Raw genomic sequence first — 19969 nt, forward strand, 5'->3', positions numbered from 1 at the left:
TGCTAGTTTTAATTCTTGTAGTGAAGTATAAAATTCCAATGTTAGTTGCTGGTTAGTCGTTAGTAAAAGAAAGGCAAACTAGTTTAGTTCTAAAGTTTTTGTGTGTACAAAAATCCTACAAGAGTTTAATGTACAACTAATTGCAGGCTTATCCTCTATTCTGTGTTTCCTCTGTCCTGGTGGATTAAAGAGCTGTCAGAAAATAGGTAGATTAAAGGGAAAAGAACCAAAATTTTACTGTGGTTTTTTTTTTTTTGGTGGGAGTCAGAGAGGAATATAAAATCTAAAATGATACTTTTCTACTTTTAATTTTGAAATGTTGTTGGTAAATTGATATTCTGTTTTCAGTTATAAATATCAGCCTCTCATCCTAATGAGTTTAGTAAGTTCAAAAATATTTTTAAAAATAAGAACATTTTGTCTGGGGTCCACTGAGGCCTTCCAATTTTAAGGTTTATTTCAATAATTTTCACAAGTTAAATTTTGTGTGCAGCTTTTGTGTTTTATTAATTTTGCTCTCACTATCTAAACTTAACAAAGAAACAAAAACAAAAGAATTCTGGAAAACCAAGAGTGATTTTAAAACTCATCATTCATTTAGAGGAGTGTGTGTGTGTACATATACACATATATAAAACATACAAACAAGCACTTATACTATATTCTGACCTACCTACTAATTTTCCAATCTAATGGGCTAGGATAGATAAATATTGGTAAGACAAAGCATTTATTATTGCTTATTTTAGACAGTTTATATTAGGGGATGGGGAGTGAAATGGGTGGATTGTCATATTTGGCCTAAGATGTAGCTAATAAAAGTGACTGACATATACTACTTTTAGGCTTGCAAAGCACTAATAGTATTTTATTTTCTTCTTACAGCAAGTCTGTAACATAGCTACTACCAGTATTATTATCTCTTTTACAGATGAGGAAATTGAGGCTGAGAGAAGTTAAGTGACCTGTTCAGGGTCACACAGCTAGTAAGTATTTGAAGCAAGATTCAAACACAGGTCTTTGTGACTCCAGGTCCCGTTTCATATTGTTATAAGCCATAAGAAAGGCTGAAACTTATGTCATTTGGCATAATGAAGGGCATACATTTCATTATTTTTCCTTCTATTAACCTGTAAAGCTAATGGTGGTAGAGGATAATAGCTTCAGTTAAGGTCAGTAGTTGTGGATCATCAATCTTTGCCCTTTTAATCCAAAGAAAATACAACTTAACCTGAATCAGGAAGGTGATATAAGATCCAAATTTAATGAGGCTAATGCAATATTAGGCTAGATTAAAGGGAGGCCACTGCAATAAAGGAGGTGGTAGAACAAGTTTTGGGAGCTTATGTTTTAGGGAGGACCTAGGTAGGCCGATGTGCCTTCAGAGGAGGGTGGCCAAGATGGCGAAGGGACTGGAATGTGTTCTAGAAAGAATAGAATGTATTTTATTTAGCCTTGAGAAAAGACCGAGGGTGACATGAGAACTCACTTAAAAGGATTTAAGGCTTCTCATGCGGAAGAGAGACAGGACACTTATTCTACCTGGCCTGGACAGTAGATCCAGGAATAATGGGTAGAAATTGTAGATGCAGATTAAGGCTAAATATGAGGGGAATTGTCCAATTAGAGATGTTTAAAAGTAGAATCCACTGCCTCTGAGAGGTAATTGATTTCCCTATCACTGATGGTCTTAGACCCCAATGGCTATTTCTTAGAATGTTTTCAAGAATTTCTGTTCATGTACAAAGTGGACCTAATAACTTGCCAAGGCTTTTCAGACTCAGATTTCAGGATTCCTAGAAGCTTTAGATATGAGAAGATATAAAGAGTGACACCTGGGGAATGGTGCCCACAGGAGACCAAGAAATTTATCAGTAATGGCAATAAATTCCACGGTTCCTCGCTAAAATTTAGTAGCTGTTATTTTCTTATGCCATCGGGACATTTTACCCAGTTTCAAGAGGTCATAGGGTTCCTCTTTACTATCATTGAGTTGGGGGGGCGGGGCCAAGATGGCAGCTGGAAAGCAGGGACTAGCGTGACCTCCCTGCTGAGTTCCTCCAAAAACCTATAAAAAATGGCTCTGAACCAATTCTAGAACGGCAGAACCCACAAAACAGCAGAGGGAAGCAGGGCTCCAGCCCAGGACAGCCCGGATGGTCTCTGGGTGAGGTCTGTCCCACACGGAGCAGGGAGCCGTGGGGAGCTGAGCCCAGCCGAGCCCAGCGTGAGCTGCATGGACCAACCAGACCAGAAGCTGGGCGGAAAGTGCCCTAGCGCCCTGAATCAGTGAGCTGCGGCAGTTACCAGACTTCTCAACCCACAAACACCAAAGACAGCGGAGAAGGTTAGTGGGAAAAGCTGCGGGAGTAGAAGGAGTTCCCGGCTTCCAGCCCCAGGGGCAGCGGAGGTGGGGCAGCTACAGCTGTTGTTGCTTCCGGCCCCAGGCCCACCAGGTGGGAGGAATTAAGTGGCGGATCAGAGCAGGAGTGCACAGCCTGCTGAAGATCTAAGCCCAGGCCGGGTTGGGGGTTGGGGAAGGAGGAGTGCTGGTGTGACAGAGCTAGCACCTCCCCCCCAAGCGTGGAACATAGAACTCGTTAGTCTACAAGCAGTCATACCCCACTGAAAAACTCAAGGGTCAAGTTAGTTGGTTGGGAATATGGCCAGGCAGCGAAAACTCACCCAGATTCAGTCTCAGACTTTGGATTCTTTCTTTGGTGACAAAGAAGACCAAAACATACAGCCTAAAGAAGTCAACAAAGTGCAAGAGCCTACACCAAAAACCTCCAAGAAAAACATGAACTGGTCCCAGGCCATGGAAGAGCTCATAAAGGATTTGGAAAAGCAAGTTAGAGAAGTAGAGGAAAAATTGGGAAGAGAAATGAGAAGGATGCGAGAAAACCATGAAAAACAAGTCAATGACTTGCTAAAGGAGACCCAAAAAAATACTGAAAAATACTATCATTGAGTTGGACCTGATATAAGTCAGTAAACCCATAGGTTTATTATCTCTGCTTGTTGTTCCTAAGGATAGACTATGAAGATAGTTATTAAGATGAAAATGATATGGACTATGTAAATACATGGCTGTGTTTATGAAATAATTTTGCGTGAAACATATATGAAGAGAATTTGGAATAATGTAAAAATCCAGAGAGAATTTAATGTGCATTAGGTGTTTTGTGTGAAGTTGCTTGAGGTCAGATAAGGCTGCAACCAGGAAAAGTGTGTATTTCTTTCTTTGTATTCTGTTCCTACAGGAAAGTCTGTAGGTGGAATGATTCTGTACTATTCCATAACAAATTTGTTTTGGTAGATTCCTGTAGACTCTGTGACCCAAAATGAGCCAACAGTTTCCCCCTCAATGTTGGGTTACCATTTTGCTCCGCAAAGAAAGTAATTGTAGATGTTCAGTTTGAACCAATCGCTAGTCATGAAGTAGGAGTGACATCATTTCTTTATGTATTGGTTTGATAAAAATGAATAGTGTTACAGGGTGAAGCTATACCATGCAGCCAAGGCTTTCTCAGTTTCATTCTTGCCTGGGAGGACAAGGGATAACAGATGTCCCTCTTTTCCAGTCTTATCTAAAGTTCTCCAAGAAGAACTAATTTCCACTTTTTCCTCTTTTTCCAGAGGGAATGCCAGGCATCCTATGGACCATGACACTGAAGAAAATATAGAAGTTGCTAAGGTGATAGAGCATGAATGTGTTTTGCACTTGGAATGATGATTATAGATTGGTAGGGAGAGGGTGGCAAGGAGTTGGATAAATGCTATCAAATGCAAATTGTGTTCAGTCTTTCAGGGAAATGTGTTAGATTGGTTCTCAGAAACTGTTCAAGGAAATGGAATTGGCAGGTATTGTCTCTATTTTAAAGATGTGGAAACTGAGGTTGAGAGAGGTTAAGTTGGGTTAGTTTTTTAGAGTCATGTTAATCCCAGAAAAGTATTTCATGTAATGACAGGGCTTTTCTGAGGATCATTTATGCCAATCATGCATGTAAGAAACTTTTTTGGTAAATTTTACCACTTAACCAGTGGTAGTTCCATATTGTATAAACAGTGTTTTTCTTCTGTTGTCTTAAAAATGCACATATTTCAATGTCAGAAGAGTCTGTTCTTGGTATTTACTTTGTGATAAGTTATATATGTTACAGTTGAAGGTTCAAAGCCTCTGGGGGATCTATGGAGAGTGACATTCAAAAATCTTGCTAGGGCTACTTTAGCTTCTTCTGGAACTTCATTCTCTCTTCTTCTCACCCGCCATCCCCTTAAATTTTTTAATTGTTGCTTTTTGTTTTTATACTACATTTGTTTCCCCTAATGTGGCATGTCACTCCCACTCCTTGATGTGAAAACTTCCTTATATCAAAGGAAAACAGGACTCTCTATTCCTTGCAAAACAGAAGGTTCTACAGACTTCTTTTTTATCCTGTTCTTTACAGAATTTCAAGTAGTTTTCAGGCTTTTGGGGGGTGAAAGATTAAAATCAGAAAATTCTCAATGGTGAAATAGAAAAAAAAAAGGAAATTTGTTCTCAGGGAACATTTTCATTAAACTGTATATAGCTTGATGATCTATCCTTTTCTGTTGCTAGTGTTCTTGTACTGAACAGTCAGAGCATTCATACCTCTGGTCATTTGGATTCATGCTGTTAGACTAAAATTTGTTTATAAATGTAGTAGAAGACAATAGAAAAGCTATTTTTTTCCTTGGTCTTGATTTTTAAGTAACAAGAAACTTCTATCAATTATAGATTATATTTGTCAGGAGCTAATTGTACTTCTATGTTAAGTTTTATGTCAGACACAGCCCAGGATTAAAGAGAGACCGTGGGATGATCTGGATGCTATGTTAGAAGGATGTGATGGACCAACAGAAGCCTTAGCCAAGTTCTGCCACATGATCTGGCATTTGTTTTGTTTGTATCACCAAAGATAATGTAGAATTTCTGGCTATGAGTCTAGGGATGGTGTTTTATTCCAGATGACTTGTGCATCGGACTCCCCTACAGCCACAGTTAAAACCTAATTTTTTAGTTCATGCTCTGGGAAAGAAATTTTAAGTTATCACTCTAATGAAGGTGCTGTAGATTGCCAAAGAGTCATGCCAGAATGTCTACAGAAGCCTCTTAGGACTTTTCCCTTTGGTTCTTCACTTTCTCCTGTATCCCTGAGAGGGGACATGCTGTATGCATTATTACATTAATTACATGGCACTGAGAAAGGAGATCCCTGTTTACATACAGCAGCAGGAGTTTCTGTGTTTCCACATTTCCAGAGCCACTTCTCAATTGGTGCAGTTGAGGCCCTGAAACTTTATAGCCTGTGACTTTCCATAAAACAATCACAGCTACACCAATGATAATTTTAGGCTGTAGTATTGCAATCTTCATTTTTATTGATATGACACCTTGTATTCAAAAAAGCCAAAATTACTACTGACAGTGAAAGCCTTTGGAGGAAAAAGAATCATGAAATAGTTTTAAGGAAGAATCTAAGTTAATGGTTTAAGGTAAATGGTAAAGGTAAAAGTTAAGGTAAAGCCTGTGTTGGGTGCTCTGAAACTGAGGATTATGGTGTTCTGCCCACCTTAAGTGGTTCTAAGAATTTTTCATTGCTGGTAGAGGTATTTTCTTCAATCTTCCATCATGATTAGTTTGGTATGACATTTGTGGTTTTGGGCCACATTTTCAAGTTCATATAGGAACAGTTTACAGTCCTCCTATGAGAGCCATCTCTGGGGAACTTGAATTCATACACAAAGAATCACATAGATAAAAGCAGAAAACCAGTTTTCCTTACTAGTAATCTGGCCTCATAGTAAAGTAAAAAACAGGGTAAGGAATGTTAATATTTTATTTTTCTGTTCTTTAAAAAAATTATTGCACTTAATTAAGTAAAAGGCAACATAATACTGTTGGGTCTAAAATTCCTTTCTTCTGATTCTTTTAGGTGTTCTGTTCAGATCTGGATACTATATCTCCGCAGGGATACCCACATTTTCCTAAGGAAAATTCTAAATGGATTTGGTCCTTGCTCACTGAGGCATACATATTTTGACAGAGGAAATGACTAAACATAGATCACTATCTAGAACTTTGAATTTTCTTCGTTTTAAGAGGAAGAGCTGGTTCTTTTTGAAATTTGGATTTCTTGTCTTCACTCTGATTGTGTTTTGTGAATATATAATTTATTATTTAGTGATCTTTCAGTGTCACTGGCCAGAAGTGAAAACCATAGCTTCTGGAAACAAACAACAGACTCCTGAACCTGTGCTGAAGGTTATATTTTTAGCTGATACCCACTTGCTTGGGGAAATAAATGGACACTGGTTGGACAAATTACGACGGTAGGAACAAAAATTCAGAAACCCTTTTGAAATTCTATAGTTTTAAGGATGTAGCACTGCTAAGTATCATCATCTCTCTCAACAATCTGGTCAAACGTCTCTGGCTTTAGGGAACTCCTCAGACTTCCTTCCAAAAATCTAGACACTAGGGATTAAAACTACATCCTTGCCAGCCCACAATTACACTAATTATTCCTGGGTTCAAGTTTCTGGGTAAGCTGACTGGCAGGGAAACAAGTAGAACCATTCCTGAGGGTCCTTCATCATGATCTATTTATCTCCTTGTATCTGGAGTATGTCTGCATCTTGCTCTCAGCTGGGTAAGAGATGGATCTGAAGAGAGCTAATGCTGGAAGTCTCCAAATTTACATTAGGGACAGGACTGGAGGAAACTTCTCATACACATCTGTCTGTTAATACTTTTTCCAGGGGGGTGGTGGTGTGAGGGGATGAAGGTTAGGAGGAGGTCTCAATTATTATATCAGCAGATATGGCTTTTTCCCTTTCAATTATCTGTACTTTTTGCCAGAACCAGATCTGTTAGTCCTGCACCACATGAAGACTATTACATTTTTCTCCCGTTTTTTCCTAGATCTTTCTTTATGTTTTCCCCTATCATGGTGGGTTTAATTTGTGGTTGATACCTCTCATTGGGTGGAGAGTATATTTGGGGAGAGGGAAGGCAGAAAGGAAGATGAGTAAGAAGAGGTGATGGAACTGAACAGTACCCAAAGTGGAGTGTGTTAGGGTAGGGCCAGAGAATGAGTGACACTTTATTTCTTTTTGGACAATGCAATTTTACTTTCTGCTTTACTAATTACCAACTCCCCCAAATATTTCTTGGAAGTCTTCCTCTTGCTGATGCTGCTTCTTTTTTCCTTGGGTATGGAAGACCTGAAGCCAAGAAATACTAAAAAACCACCAGCTTTGAGAGGCACCACACCTGAAATAACAATGCATGGTTGGCTATGTGTGTTAACTAGGAAGAGCAATCAGCTGCCCATGCTGATATTTAAAGGGCCAAAGTGCCTTGTCTAAAAGTATTTATCTTGCTGGCATACCATGGGATCTGAGTTTGCACCTTATTGTTGCAAAACAGGTTAGGCACATAGGAACATTCCTTAGAATTAGGGGACTTTAGGGAGACTACAGAGGAGTTCAAGAGATGTGACAAATAACAGTGGCCAAGTCCTTTGAGAGACAGTGAAGCTTTCTACTCCGAGTGCTTTTTTTTTAATGTATCTGATATTTGTAGGATTTAGTTTCTTGATAATTCTTCTACCATCTCCTCACTACTTTTGTCCAGTTAGATCAAAGGAAGGTCTCTTCAGTGAGAACAGACTTTGACAGAAGCTAGGTGATAACGATCTAAAATAGGCATTCTCTGAAGCCGAATTAACTTCCATCAGATGACTAGGGTACTATTCAGTAAGTGTTCAGTGGACTGTGTGGTATGTGAACACCACAGAGAGGTCAGGGCTTAGGGTGAAGAGGTTGTGGCAGCTATGGTGGTTTTACTTCTCTCTCTAGTTCTGGTAAGATGTATCAATTTGTCAACCTTTTCCCTCTTCATCCTTTTGAAGCTGAAAGGAGTTGATGAGGAAGGTAGAGGTGTAATTAGATTGTTCCAGTTTACTTCCCTTGGCCCTCTCTAGATTTCTAATTCAGGATTTAGTTATAAATTCTACCCAGAAAATGGGCTAATGATTTTTCCCTTCTCAAAGGGAGTGGCAAATGGAAAGGGCCTTTCAAACAGCCCTGTGGTTACTACAGCCAGAGGTTGCCTTTATTCTGGGGGATGTCTTTGATGAAGGCAAGTGGAGTTCCCCTGAGGTAAGACATCCAGCTCTACTTTTTGTTGTTAAAATGACGTACAAAATGGGAAAAGATATCTTAAAGGTTCTTAGGACTTGGATTTAATGCTAATCAGTTTGGGTGGCATTGGTTAGTCCTGGACTAACCCTACTGGTTTTTAAATCGGGGTACATGAGTTACCAGCAGTTTACATAGTTTCTATGTAATGTATACACACAAACCTCAGCAGACAGAGTTCCTCAAGATAAATGTCACTACCGCTATGATGAGGCTGTCAGTGAACCTGGTGAAGTGTACATTCTATTTCAGACTATTTTACGTACCCAATTAATCAAGTAAACTTCACTTATAAAAGTAGCTACCCTAGTCTCATCTCCTGTTAATCTTTTATTTTTCCACATCAGAAGGAAAATACAGTGAAGATTTGGGGTTCCTTTAATCACTCCATAGGATCCTTCCCCCAAGAAAAATCTGCAGCAGGACCAGGGTAACTTAGAGCTTTTTATGTACTGGGTCTGACTGTTCTCACACTACGCACGAGAATATTTTGCTAACAACTTTTTGTAGTCAGCGTTAAAATGATTCCTGCACCTTGGTTAAAGAGAAGCATTGTGCTCTAATGGTCCCACTTTCACCTCACCTCACCCTTCACCAAGTAAATTTTACAAGAGCTCTGGTATTTTTGGCTGAGCAGCAAGGTGCTGACTAGTAGTTTAGTTGTAATGTGTTCGAGGAACTTTAAAATTCAGATTGTGGCCCTTTAACTCTGCCTAAGCAGTTTAATTACATTTTAGAAGGATCAGTTGTAAAAGGGGTAAGGGATGTACGCTGACACATGTAAAGTTGCTGCTTTCCTAGCTTCAGGGAATTCTTACAAAACAGACTTAGAGTGGGTTTAAAAAAATCGCCAGTAAAATAATAAAAATAATAATAAAAATAATCATCTCATTTAAAAATCATTACAAGAATCAATTTTATTTGCCTATGGGTCCCCTTAAAATGAGGTTGCCAGTCAGCTTGGAAAAGTATATCGTCTTTGCTAAGAAGTTTGTCCAGATTCATTTTTTTTTTGCTCAGACTCAGAAAAAAAAAAAAGAACTTCTCTCTACACTTCTCCAAACTCCTGCATGATTCAGTATCCAGACTTAGAATAGTCTTGAGATGATTTTCATTTGCCCCTCAATCTTCAACCTGCATTTCACTTCTGACCTCTCTTGGTTGTCCTTTCCACAACTACACACAAAAGGAATTCTGAGCTTCATGGAAAAAGATGTTCTATTTATTCTGGCGCAGTCATGGAGGGAGAAATCACTGAGCATCTTTCAAGAACTTGTTCTTAATAAGGCATTTACAACATTAATGTTTTACGAGATACCTTTCAAAATTAAACCTTTTTGTGTGGGGGCAGGGGAACTGCTAGTTAACATTTTAAAAAATGCCACAAAGGGACACCTTTTCATTAAGAATCAATCAGTGACGGGCGAAATAAGCTGTTAGTCAAGAATTTTGGAAAGCGGTACATTAGAAAAAGTCAAGCTCTAGGACTCTGAGTTTTAAACTAGACTGCTTTGGGACATGTTTGTCCTCTCATATCAGGACCATATTTCTTAGCCTAAATGCAAATTAGTGGGTCTTTCTACTTTTCCCCTCAGGCTTGGGCTGCTGATGTGGAAAGGTTCCGGAGAGTGTTCCGACATCCACCTCACACACAACTTATAGTGGTTGCTGGCAACCATGACATCGGGTTTCATTATGAGTAAGTACTCATGGTACTGGTGTGCCATGATGGGCAGGAAATTTGAGAGGGCAGTGTGTAATTATTGTGTAAAAAGCCTCATTTGTGCTACACAGAAAATGTTCCACTTTTTTTTTAAAAGGAAGAAATAAGGAGGGTATATATTTCTGGTTACCATTATTTCAAATGTACATTGAATAGCAATGCAGTTTTCCCTGGGATGAAATGAAATAATTTGGATTAAAATACTTTGCAAAACGAGGCCTTGTGATGCTGTGATTCTCACTGTACAATCCCGGTCAGACTATATCTGTAGCATTGTGTTGAGAGGAGGGTGACTGTGATGGTGTTAAAGACCTCAAAATCACACCACATGAGGAAATGAATGACAGAAATGAGAATGTTTCCTCTGGAGGGACTTAGGGAGAACCAAATCAAGCTCAAGTACTTGAAGGATTTTCCTATGGAAGATAGATTAGACTTTTTTTTTTTTTTTGCTTGACCACAAAAGGCAGAACTAGAGACAGTGTTGCACACATTCCTTCTGCCCCATGCAATTTTTTTCCCAAATAAGTACAACTGTTAAGAAATGGAATGGTTGACTTAGAAGTCTTCAAAGGGAGGCTGGCTTGAGGTCCACTTGCTAGAGATGTAGTATTGGGGATTTCTTCTGAGATATGGGGTGCGGGGAGGGAGAGCTTGGGCTAGAGAGCCTCTGAGGTCCTTTCTGCCTCCAAAATCCTACAGAATTGTAATCTATCAGAGTTTCCTATAGCATTGAGCTTTTATGATGTTTTTCTATGGCTAGCTAATAAAATGTACTTTTTTTTTTAAAATAATTGAATACAGGATGAACACTTATAAACTACAACGATTTAAGAAGGTTTTTGACTTTGGGGAACTTTTTTCTATAAAAGGGATTAAGTAAGTATTATGCTACAAATACTTATCTTTATTTTCTATAAATTCAGTTTTCCTTGTAAAACTTGGTATACTTAGTGCCTGGCACAGTATGGCTAGATAAGGCCTTAGTAAATGTTGCTTGATACTAGGTCAGATGTGCGGGTAATCCAGCCCAGTTTTGTCTCTGGTGGGAAGGGTCATGATGCTGGAGTAACTATCTACTATGTAAAGTAACATTTCCTCTATTTGTTTTTAATTTATCTCCTTATTTCAGGGGACATTTCACTAGATCTAGCATCCTGGGACTTGGTGACCAACTCTGTGTCCTTGATGACTTGAGACATTTGGATCATAACCCCTTTTAGAAGTAGCTAGGTGGTGCAGAAGGAAAGCTCACATTCAGGAAGATCTGAATTCAAATCCCATCTCAAATACTTTATTGGTTATGTGATCCTGGGCAAATTACATGATCTCTGTAAGTCTCAGTTTGCTCATCCATAAAGTGGGGATAATAACAACACCTACCTTTGGGTTTTTGTGTGGATTAAATGAGATAATGTAAAGTGCTTTGTAAACTTTAACGGACTCTATGTGTGCTCTTATCATTAGTAATAACAATGATAGTTTATATCCGTATATAGTGATTTCTGCTTGAGAGTTTCATTGTTCTTTTCTGGACCTTTCTGAGTTCCATTATATTTTTTAAGGTGCAATGAACAGAAGTGCATGTAGTATTCTAAATGCAGATACATCATAGGTTTCCAAAATTGTAATAAAAAGTTTTCTATCTTAATATGTCCCTTCATCATGCCCATAAATTTGTTAGGTTTTTATTTTATTAGATTTTTGCTGCAGTGGCACACTGGGGCCTGAAACAATGGAAGAGTCGACTGTGACCCCCAGGTCCTTTTTCTTAGTTGAAATAGACGGTTTATAACCCATCATCTATTAAGTATGATTTGGGTTATTTTCCCCTGAAATGACTTTGTGAGACTTCTTGATAAATAGTCAGCAGTTCTCAAATATTGTCATGGTATAAGCCAGTTTTTTTACTACCAACATGTGGGCTTTCTGTTTGTTGTTGTTCAGTTGTATCTGACTCTTTGTGAACTGTTTTGGGGTTTTATTAGAAAAGATACTAGAGTAGTTTGCCATTCCTTCTCCAGCTCTTATAGAGGAGAAAAGTGAGGCAAACAGGGTTAAGTGACTTGCCCAGGGTCACTCAGCTAGTATGTGTCTGAGATCACATTTGAACTCAGGTCTTCATTGACTTCTGGTCTGGGGCTCTATCTACTGAGTCATCTAGACTCTTTGCAGAGTAGTTTTAATTTTAGGCTTTTTCCTTTTTACTGTCCAGTGTGCATCTTGGCCTTCTCCCACTGCCCAGATGATGTATGATTATGGAACTCAAACTAATTTTAATATTAGCCTAAGAAAAATCTCAATTAGGAAGGCAAATCTGTTACAAAATTATATATGTGTAATTGATTTTTAAATTATCCACTGTTTCACTAATCTTCTATGTTAATATGCATAGTTTAGCAGAGACTGTATTTTACTTTAGTTAATAGCTTAAGAAGTAAAATAAATTCCTAGATGTCTGAATTCTAATAGTGATCAGAAGCCTATGAAAGAGATTATTTTATTCAGTATCAACAATCTACATCCTATGGTAACTGACAAAAAGCCACTGCTTTCCTCCACACTGTCACTATTACAACTACTTTGTCATGGAGTTTTCCAACAGTGCAGCTCTAAAGAATAGACCTTCATTTGTCCTGAGGAGAAAGCATTTAATAAGGATCAAACTTCTAGGAATTGTTACAAATCTTTTATATTGGGATTTCATTGTATTGATAATTGGGATAAGTCACTGGCTGGGGCTTAGAAATCTTTCCAATGGGGAGATTTTGATTCATAATGCCATCTTTAATGGTGGTTAATGTGTAACTGTGGGTGGACATGTTGTATTCTCAATGAAAGGTAAGCTCCTTGAGGTCAGGGACTGGATCCTTTCTATATTTGAATTCTGTGTCTTGCAGAGTGCCCAGTACCTAACAAGTCCTTCATAAAGGCTTGTTGATTGATAGATTCAGGGCATTGTGAGCTCAAAGAGAATATTTTCATGTAGGTGGTAGTTCCTTTGTGGAGTAGCCACTAGAACATGAACCGAATTTTATTTTATTTTGTTTTGTTAACTTTTATTATATTTTGTTTATAGTGAATTATCTAGCTAGAGTTTGATCTTCCATTTCATCTGTCTTTTGAATTTCTAATGCTTCCTTGAAGGGAATCTTTTTCAAACTGGCAAATAAGGGAAAGAAAAGCTTAAAAAAAGCCCCAACACATTTTTAAAAGGCTGTGTATTGTGGAAAGTATACTGGGTGGAGAGTTCGAGAACCTGGGCTCAAATATTGTCCCTGATGCTTCCTACCTTTGTGACCTTGGGCAAGTTATTTTACCTTCCTGGGCCTCAGTTTCTTCAGTTGTAAAATGAGAGTTTGCCCTAGATGGTCTCTGAGATTCCTTCTAGCTCTAAATCTCTCATCTAGTACTATTCAACAAAGCATATATAATACTAAGAGAGAAAGAAAAGAAACTGTTTTGCCCAGGAATCAACATCATTCCTAATTAACCTTTTTCTCAGTGAAAGAACATTATGTGGCCTTTTGCTAGCATAAGTAATCCTCTTTTCTGCCCTAATGAAACATCACGTGTATTATCCTAACTTTTCTGAGTCCTGTGTTTGCTATTTCATTCATTGTGAAAATTCTGAGAGTGGTAGGTTTATCAAAAAAGTACTAAAAAATTTTGGGAAAATTCTGAAAATATTGTTTCCTTCTTAACCATTTCAGTTTTGTGATGGTGAACAGTGTGGCAATGGAGGGAGATGGCTGCACTATTTGCTCTTCAATGGAAGCCCAACTCATTAAGCTATCTCACCTACTGAATTGCTCCAGAGAGGTAAGGCTCAGTGGTAATATCATAGTAACGCTATGTATCCTCCTCATTGATGTAGCTTTTTCTCCATACTAAACATAGGGGACTTGTTCTTCTTAACCACAACACTGCCAGATCACTAGTATGATGACGATGACTATTCTTTTTTAACCATTAGGAGAAGTACCGTTCCAGCCCAAAGTGTGGTGGTGTTCAACAGCTTTCAGCATCAGCTCCTATCCTCCTCCAGGTAAGAAGAATGGGACAGCCTGGCATTTCTTTATGTGTGTGTATCAACTGTGAAAAGGTTCCTTAAGGTCAGATCTGGCTCTTTAATTTTTGGACAGCATTTTCCTCTGTACCGGAGAAGTGATGCTGACTGCACTGGGGAAGATTCTGCTCCTCCAGAGAAAAAGAACATCTTATTCATAGAGAGATATGATGTACTTTCTAAAGAGGCTTCCCAAAAGGTTTGATAACTTACTATAGTGGTATTCAGCATCACACAAACTTTGTAAGTTTCTTTTTTAACAAGCAGTGTATCTTCTTAGTATTAAGTACATGTTAGTGGCAGGACAGCTCTTTTTACAGACTGAAATGTAGACTTTTGGTAACTTGTCAAAGTTTTAGTTCATCACAATAACCCATCTTTTCCATAACAGAACTGATTAAATTGATATAAATATAAAATCATACATATTACTCAATCTTCCTCTCATAAAGACTTTGCAGTACTTAAGCTACTTCTGGCAGATCTGAAAAGAATTTCCTAAGAATGAATATGTTTTTGTACCTGGAAATACGGGACCAGGGCCAGAGGCCTAGATTTTCCCTAAAGGACACTGAAGAATATGTTATCGTATGAAATCTTTTCCTATGAAATAAAGACATTTCATTTAATGACAGTTTATGGCAAAATTCTGTAGTGCCAATGAATTAAAACTGAAACTATCCCCTCCTGAGGTTGCCTTATCGATATTCTGAACACTAGGTAATATTTTGTTTTCTGCTTAATATAGCTTCTGTGGTGGTTTCAACCTCGCCTGATTCTGAGTGGTCATACTCACAGTGCCTGTGAAGTGCTACACGATGGAAAAATCCCTGAAATCAGTGTTCCATCTTTCAGTTGGAGAAACAGAAACAACCCTAGTTTCATTATGGTAAAGTTAAAGTTTATTTTTTGTCTGATAGCTTTCATAAATATTTAAATCAACATGGGTAATCAACTATTTAACTGTTGCTACCTGTAAAAAATATACAAAAACCATGAATTCCCCCAGCACACTTAATTTAGTACACTGCACCCACTTTATAAGCTTATCTCTGGGAGCCAAACCAGTTGACATCATTCAGAGGGTAACTTCAGTTAAGTTGAATTTGTTTTTTTTTGTGGGGAGTGAGTAGAGGGGAGTCTTTAGCAAAGTGGCATGATTATCTTTTGAAGAGGGTGCAGTGTAATTTTTTTTAAAGATGCATTGGGAACAGCAGAAAGACTATTTTGCCTGGTTGATTTCATCCACTGGAAAAAAAGGATAATTTCTTCATCACTTACTCCTGGCCATCTCATCCACTTGCTTTCCAAATTGGTGCATTTGCCACTGCTGAGGATGTGAAGGGCTGTTGCTTTTCCATGTTGACATGTATGCCACTGCCCATGGCTTAACATTAATGGCCACCTGAAGTTGAGCTTCTCACGTCAAGGTTGTGTTCCAGCAGCCAGTTCCAATGCACAATATACATAATTTATAATATTTGCACTTAATAGTGAGATGGGGAATGTCCTGTTTCCAAGTTCAAAGTACACAAACTTAAAAAAAAAGGTGTTTGTTGTTTAGCAAAAATGTCTACAAGGAAAATTCCTTTGATTACCCCAGAACATGTATTTCTAAGTAAACAGATTTATTTTAGTGTCTTGTGGCATGAAAAAACAAAACCTTCTTACTCACTCTCTCAGTGATGCTCTTTGGTCTCAGCTCTCTAGTCCAAGTCTTTCCATGTACCTCTCTGAATTCCTGGTGTGCCCTCTTTAAATTTTTTTTAATTGAAGCCTAGCATGTTAGGAAGTTGTCTTAATAATGAAGTTAGCTTCCCATCTCAGTGTCCACTTGGGTGCTCCTGTCCTTAATTTCCCTTTCCCTGGCTAATAATACCAGGAGTATCTTGTACAAGACAAAAGACAGCATACATCACCTCCGGCTAACTTCGTCTCTCCATAGGGAAATGCCTTTGGTGCACTGCTGTGGTGATGGGCCTATTCTTTGCCCAAGACAGGAGCAGTCAAGAAATAACCCAAGTAGTCTGCTAGCTCTACTGTTCTTCCTAAATTAGAACAGTTGTATTAAGATTACTTTATCTTGTGTTCTAACAACAGCATGACTGTTTCTTGTGTTTTTTTTGTTTTCTTTTTTAGGGCAGCATAACATCAGTAGATTATTCCCTCTCCAAATGTTTCCTTCCACTTGAGCATACAGTGCTGACTATCTACTGCACAGCAGGTATTCTGGTGGTTTTGTTAATATTAACTCACTGTCAGCCTGTGCAACACCACCGTTTCTTTTCATCTCATTTCATTCGGTTGATACGTAATCAGAAAGCATAAGGCAATGTGAAGAGCAGGACATTTCTGCATTTAGTAACAAATACCAAAGCGGAAAACAACTGAACTTCAGGCTGTATTCATGTCAGAGAATGACCTCACTGGATGAGTCCAAATGCAGGCCATTCATTTTTATGCACATCATAGAAATTCTAAACAATTGATATGAATTACTACAGGATAAATAGTTGATTGAAATGTTTCATGCTGTAAAAAAAAAAATAACAAGTATCCTACAACAAATTGAACTGTTTTCTTGCTATATAATTTTTATCAAATATATGTATACTCAGATTGTATCTGTACAACATGTAAGTCCTATTAGCCTCATAACTTGCATGCACTACAAACTCCTATCTTCCACGGATGGACCTTGCAACCCAGAAACACACTGGCAGTAGTGTATGTACATATCAGTGGGTGTGGCTTCTGTTCTAATATGACATTTCCCTCAGACTCCTAAGTTTTATAAAGCTGTACATCTAGAAGGGGGGAAGCAGATTCTCCTTTAGATACCATGAGAGCAGGAAAATATCATTTGTTTGGTAGAATTCTACTTTTTTTCTCTGCTGAAACAGGGTTATTATTATTAGTAGTATTATTTAAATAGGTATAATTAGTTCTCTACTAGACAATCTTTAATCCCTTCTAGTGGTCAAAAAAGACACTTCTAAAAACTGGGAAAAAATGGCCTATAAAAAGGTTAATTGATGTGTTTTTCATTTTGAGCCGGAAATGATTTTTTTAAGCAGCCTGGATTTTTCTTTTGTTATCATTATAAACAGGCAACCTTGCACTATAGTGTTCAAGGAATCCGTAAGAGAGGCAAATATTGTATATACATCACAGTATAGATGTTCATTTTATTTGGGAAATTACTCCCCTCTCCAGTTTTTTATATTTTTGGTTTCTTGAAAGACATCTAGAATATAGCTGCATGTCCTCTCCCTTTCTCGGAAGTGTGAGGGGATTTGGACTTAGGTTTTGCTTTTTCATCTATCAATCTGACCAAATGATCTTATGAAACAGTAGGGTTAATACAACGCTGATGGGAGAAAACTCAGGAGGATGCAAGAGAGGCTGTTATATGTCATAAAATTAGTTTTAAATGAAGAAATAGGAGCATTTACTGACATTTAATTTTAGGGCAAAGGAGAGCGTTGGTTTTAAAAAATATATTTATAAAAACCTGATTTATGGGGTGAGTCTTAAAATTCTAAACAAAGGACAGAGACAGTCCAAGTATTAGTAAAGAAAGTTGATGAAGTAATGTAGGCTAACACTTGTCTAGGTTTCTGTTATTGCAACTGTAATTTTCAACATTTGTACAGGTTATTTCAGACACAGGAAAAGTATATACTCACACAGACAGAACACCCGTGTATAAAATATAAAGCAGTGTTATAGTTACTAAAAAGGACATGCCTTATTGCTACAACAATTCTTGCTTTTTATATAATGTACTGTACCATAACTTGTTTTGAGAATGTCATTTGCATAAATTATTCAAGTCTGAGAAATATTCACACATTTTGATCCTACAATATTTAAAATAAAACAATTTTCTAATGTGTCTCTTTATTAAAAGAGAAATAAAAATGTCATCTTGCAATTTTCTTAGGTCAGACATGGGTGTACACCTTTTTAAATATTCTGTTCTTGTATTTACTTGCACAATAAAATCTGCTGTTGTTACAAAGATTTAAGAGCTTATCTGAGGGTGCTCTCCATGTTCACAATCTGCCTGTGTGATTGTGAAAGTATCAATAACCAAAGAATTATGAAACATAGTCTAGAGAGGAAAAAAATATTCTTGATTCCTCCCATTGAGAGACAACACCTGGTTACAATTTGGACCCGAATGAATTCGATGTTTCAAAGCTGAGTCTCCCAAAAGGAAAGGCATGTTGCTGCAACAGCTTCTCACCGGGTGAGACCTTATTCATAAAGGTGTAAGTGGTTAATTTGCATAATTTATATAATTTTTTCTTTACTAAAGTGTATTCCACTTTTTTTTAATATAAACCAGAAAACCCCTAAATTCTACAGATAAAGTTCCTACCTCCAGTCATGGCTGCAGGTAAGGCTGACATCAAGCTGTACAGCGCAATCAAAAACATACTTACATCTTAGCTCAGTTTACAGGTACAGCCATAATCAAGGCACAAAGATCTTCTACAAGTATTTTCTTCAATAAAGTTGTACAAAATAATATTACATTTTACAGTCTGTACAATATAATAAACCAGCAATAAAACAAAAAATACATAGCGAAAGGGAGGACTGATGTCCAAGAATGACCTAAGCTAAAAGGATCATTTGTGGACAAAACAAAAAATGGTTTGGGGTAGGGAGGAGTAGATTTTCTGCCTTGACGCAGTAGGCTAGAAGTGGCTTTTAATTCAAAACTCTGAGGTGTGTAGGGACACTCTGCTATGAAACCCCAAAGGAATTGCTTATCTTCTCCATGCCTCTCAGGCTCTACTCTATGACCTGTGCCGCTAAACGGCTTACAAGAGGAGGCCGCTTTATTAGTTAACCTGCAACTCAACGCTAAAAACTGTGATAGAATAATAAATATCATAGTGCTGCTACATTGTGTGTATGCTTTCTCAACAGTATTTAATAACCTGATACAAAGTGCATTATTCTTTTCACCTATCAAGTACTCTTCAGTGTCATGTTTTAAAAAAAAAAAGGACCCCTAACATGCAGAGGTTTGACCGTAGTGCCACCTGATAAGAGTCACCAGTTTATGTCGACATAACCTACTGGAAAAATTGAGTAGGTTATGTTTGAAAATTTAAAAAAAAATCCTAGGGGAAAATGGAGGTAGCCAAAGGCTTAATGGAATGACAAAGGAGTGGCATACTGAAGGGAAACCTGGACCTAGTCCCAAAGAAGCAGGAAGAATAAAAGAAAAACTCACTCTAAATGAACACCGGGGTAGGGACGGGCAGGGCTAAATAACCAAAGTAAACAGACCCAGAGGCTAACAAGTACTCTAGAGTATATTCTTCCATCCTGTGTTGGGTAGGACAGAGAAGAGAGAGAGAGAGCGCGCGAAAGAGAAAGGAGCAGATAATTGAAAACCACAGGCTCCATGGTGACCCTAATCACAAGAGTTCATACTGTTTAAGGTGCATCCTCTGAATGATGTCTCGACAGTCATTGAACACTCTGCGGATGTTCTCAGTGTCCACTGCACAAGTAAAGTGAGGGTAGCAGTAATGCTTGCCATCGCCAGTTGCCGTGCTTATCCTCTGTAAAACAAGAATTGCCATGTAAGACTGTGCTCTTTAGGCTTGGGAAATCCATTTCTGTAAGATCTGTACTCCCAACTGGATTTTCCCCTGTGCTTTTGTTTCTCCAAAACCAGATTAGTATTAAATTTATTTCTGGACAATCCAATTTAGATAGAACTCTGGCCTTAGACTCTAGGCTGCTGTTTCTTAAAAGCATCGTTACCCCCAAAGGAGAGGCACTGACTAGGTCACACCTGGTCAAGTCTCTCTCACAGTCAGTGGCAATGGATATTGGACTGAATTGAGGGAGGGAGCACAGGGAATCTTTTTTGTATCGGGTATATAATGCTTCTTTGACATTCCTATCCCAAGTTAATA

At 38.0% G+C, this 19969-nt stretch overlaps 2 protein-coding genes across 3 annotated transcripts in view; one reads left to right on the forward strand and one right to left on the reverse strand.

The window, feature by feature from the left end:
- The first annotated feature begins 2324 nt into the window (after positions 1-2324).
- On the forward strand, positions 2325-18042 carry MPPE1 (metallophosphoesterase 1). The gene is made up of 11 exons (XM_036753762.1): positions 2325-2347; positions 3640-3697; positions 5961-6357; positions 8082-8190; positions 9825-9928; positions 10757-10831; positions 13666-13774; positions 13929-14000; positions 14098-14220; positions 14770-14910; positions 16161-18042. The coding sequence occupies exons 3-11, from the start codon at positions 6077-6079 to the stop codon at positions 16347-16349; spliced, it is 1203 nt and encodes a 400-aa protein (XP_036609657.1). The 5' UTR covers positions 2325-2347; positions 3640-3697; positions 5961-6076; the 3' UTR covers positions 16350-18042.
- A 442-nt stretch (positions 18043-18484) lies between these two features.
- Positions 18485-19969, reverse strand: part of GNAL (G protein subunit alpha L) — a 520980-nt gene continuing 519495 nt past the window's right edge. For both annotated transcript variants that reach the window (XM_036753740.1, XM_036753748.1), the window contains exon 12: positions 18485-19609. In XM_036753740.1, the coding sequence (XP_036609635.1) occupies positions 19463-19609 (147 nt within the window). In that variant the 3' untranslated portion in view covers positions 18485-19462. The remainder of the gene's footprint in view (positions 19610-19969) is intronic.

This window comes from Trichosurus vulpecula, chromosome 1, assembly GCF_011100635.1.
Source record: "Trichosurus vulpecula isolate mTriVul1 chromosome 1, mTriVul1.pri, whole genome shotgun sequence".
Taxonomy (NCBI): Eukaryota; Metazoa; Chordata; class Mammalia; order Diprotodontia; family Phalangeridae; genus Trichosurus; species Trichosurus vulpecula.

Bases quoted from the DNA above. Each gene is read 5' to 3' on its own strand.
- MPPE1 (XM_036753762.1), top strand. From the start codon at position 6,077: ATGACTAAACATAGATCACTATCTAGAACTTTGAATTTTCTTCGTTTT. The intron at 6,358-8,081 runs GTAGGAACAAAA...CCCTTCTCAAAG, and splicing joins TGGTTGGACAAATTACGACG to GGAGTGGCAAATGGAAAGGG. The intron at 14,911-16,160 runs GTAAAGTTAAAG...TTTCTTTTTTAG, and splicing joins ACAACCCTAGTTTCATTATG to GGCAGCATAACATCAGTAGA.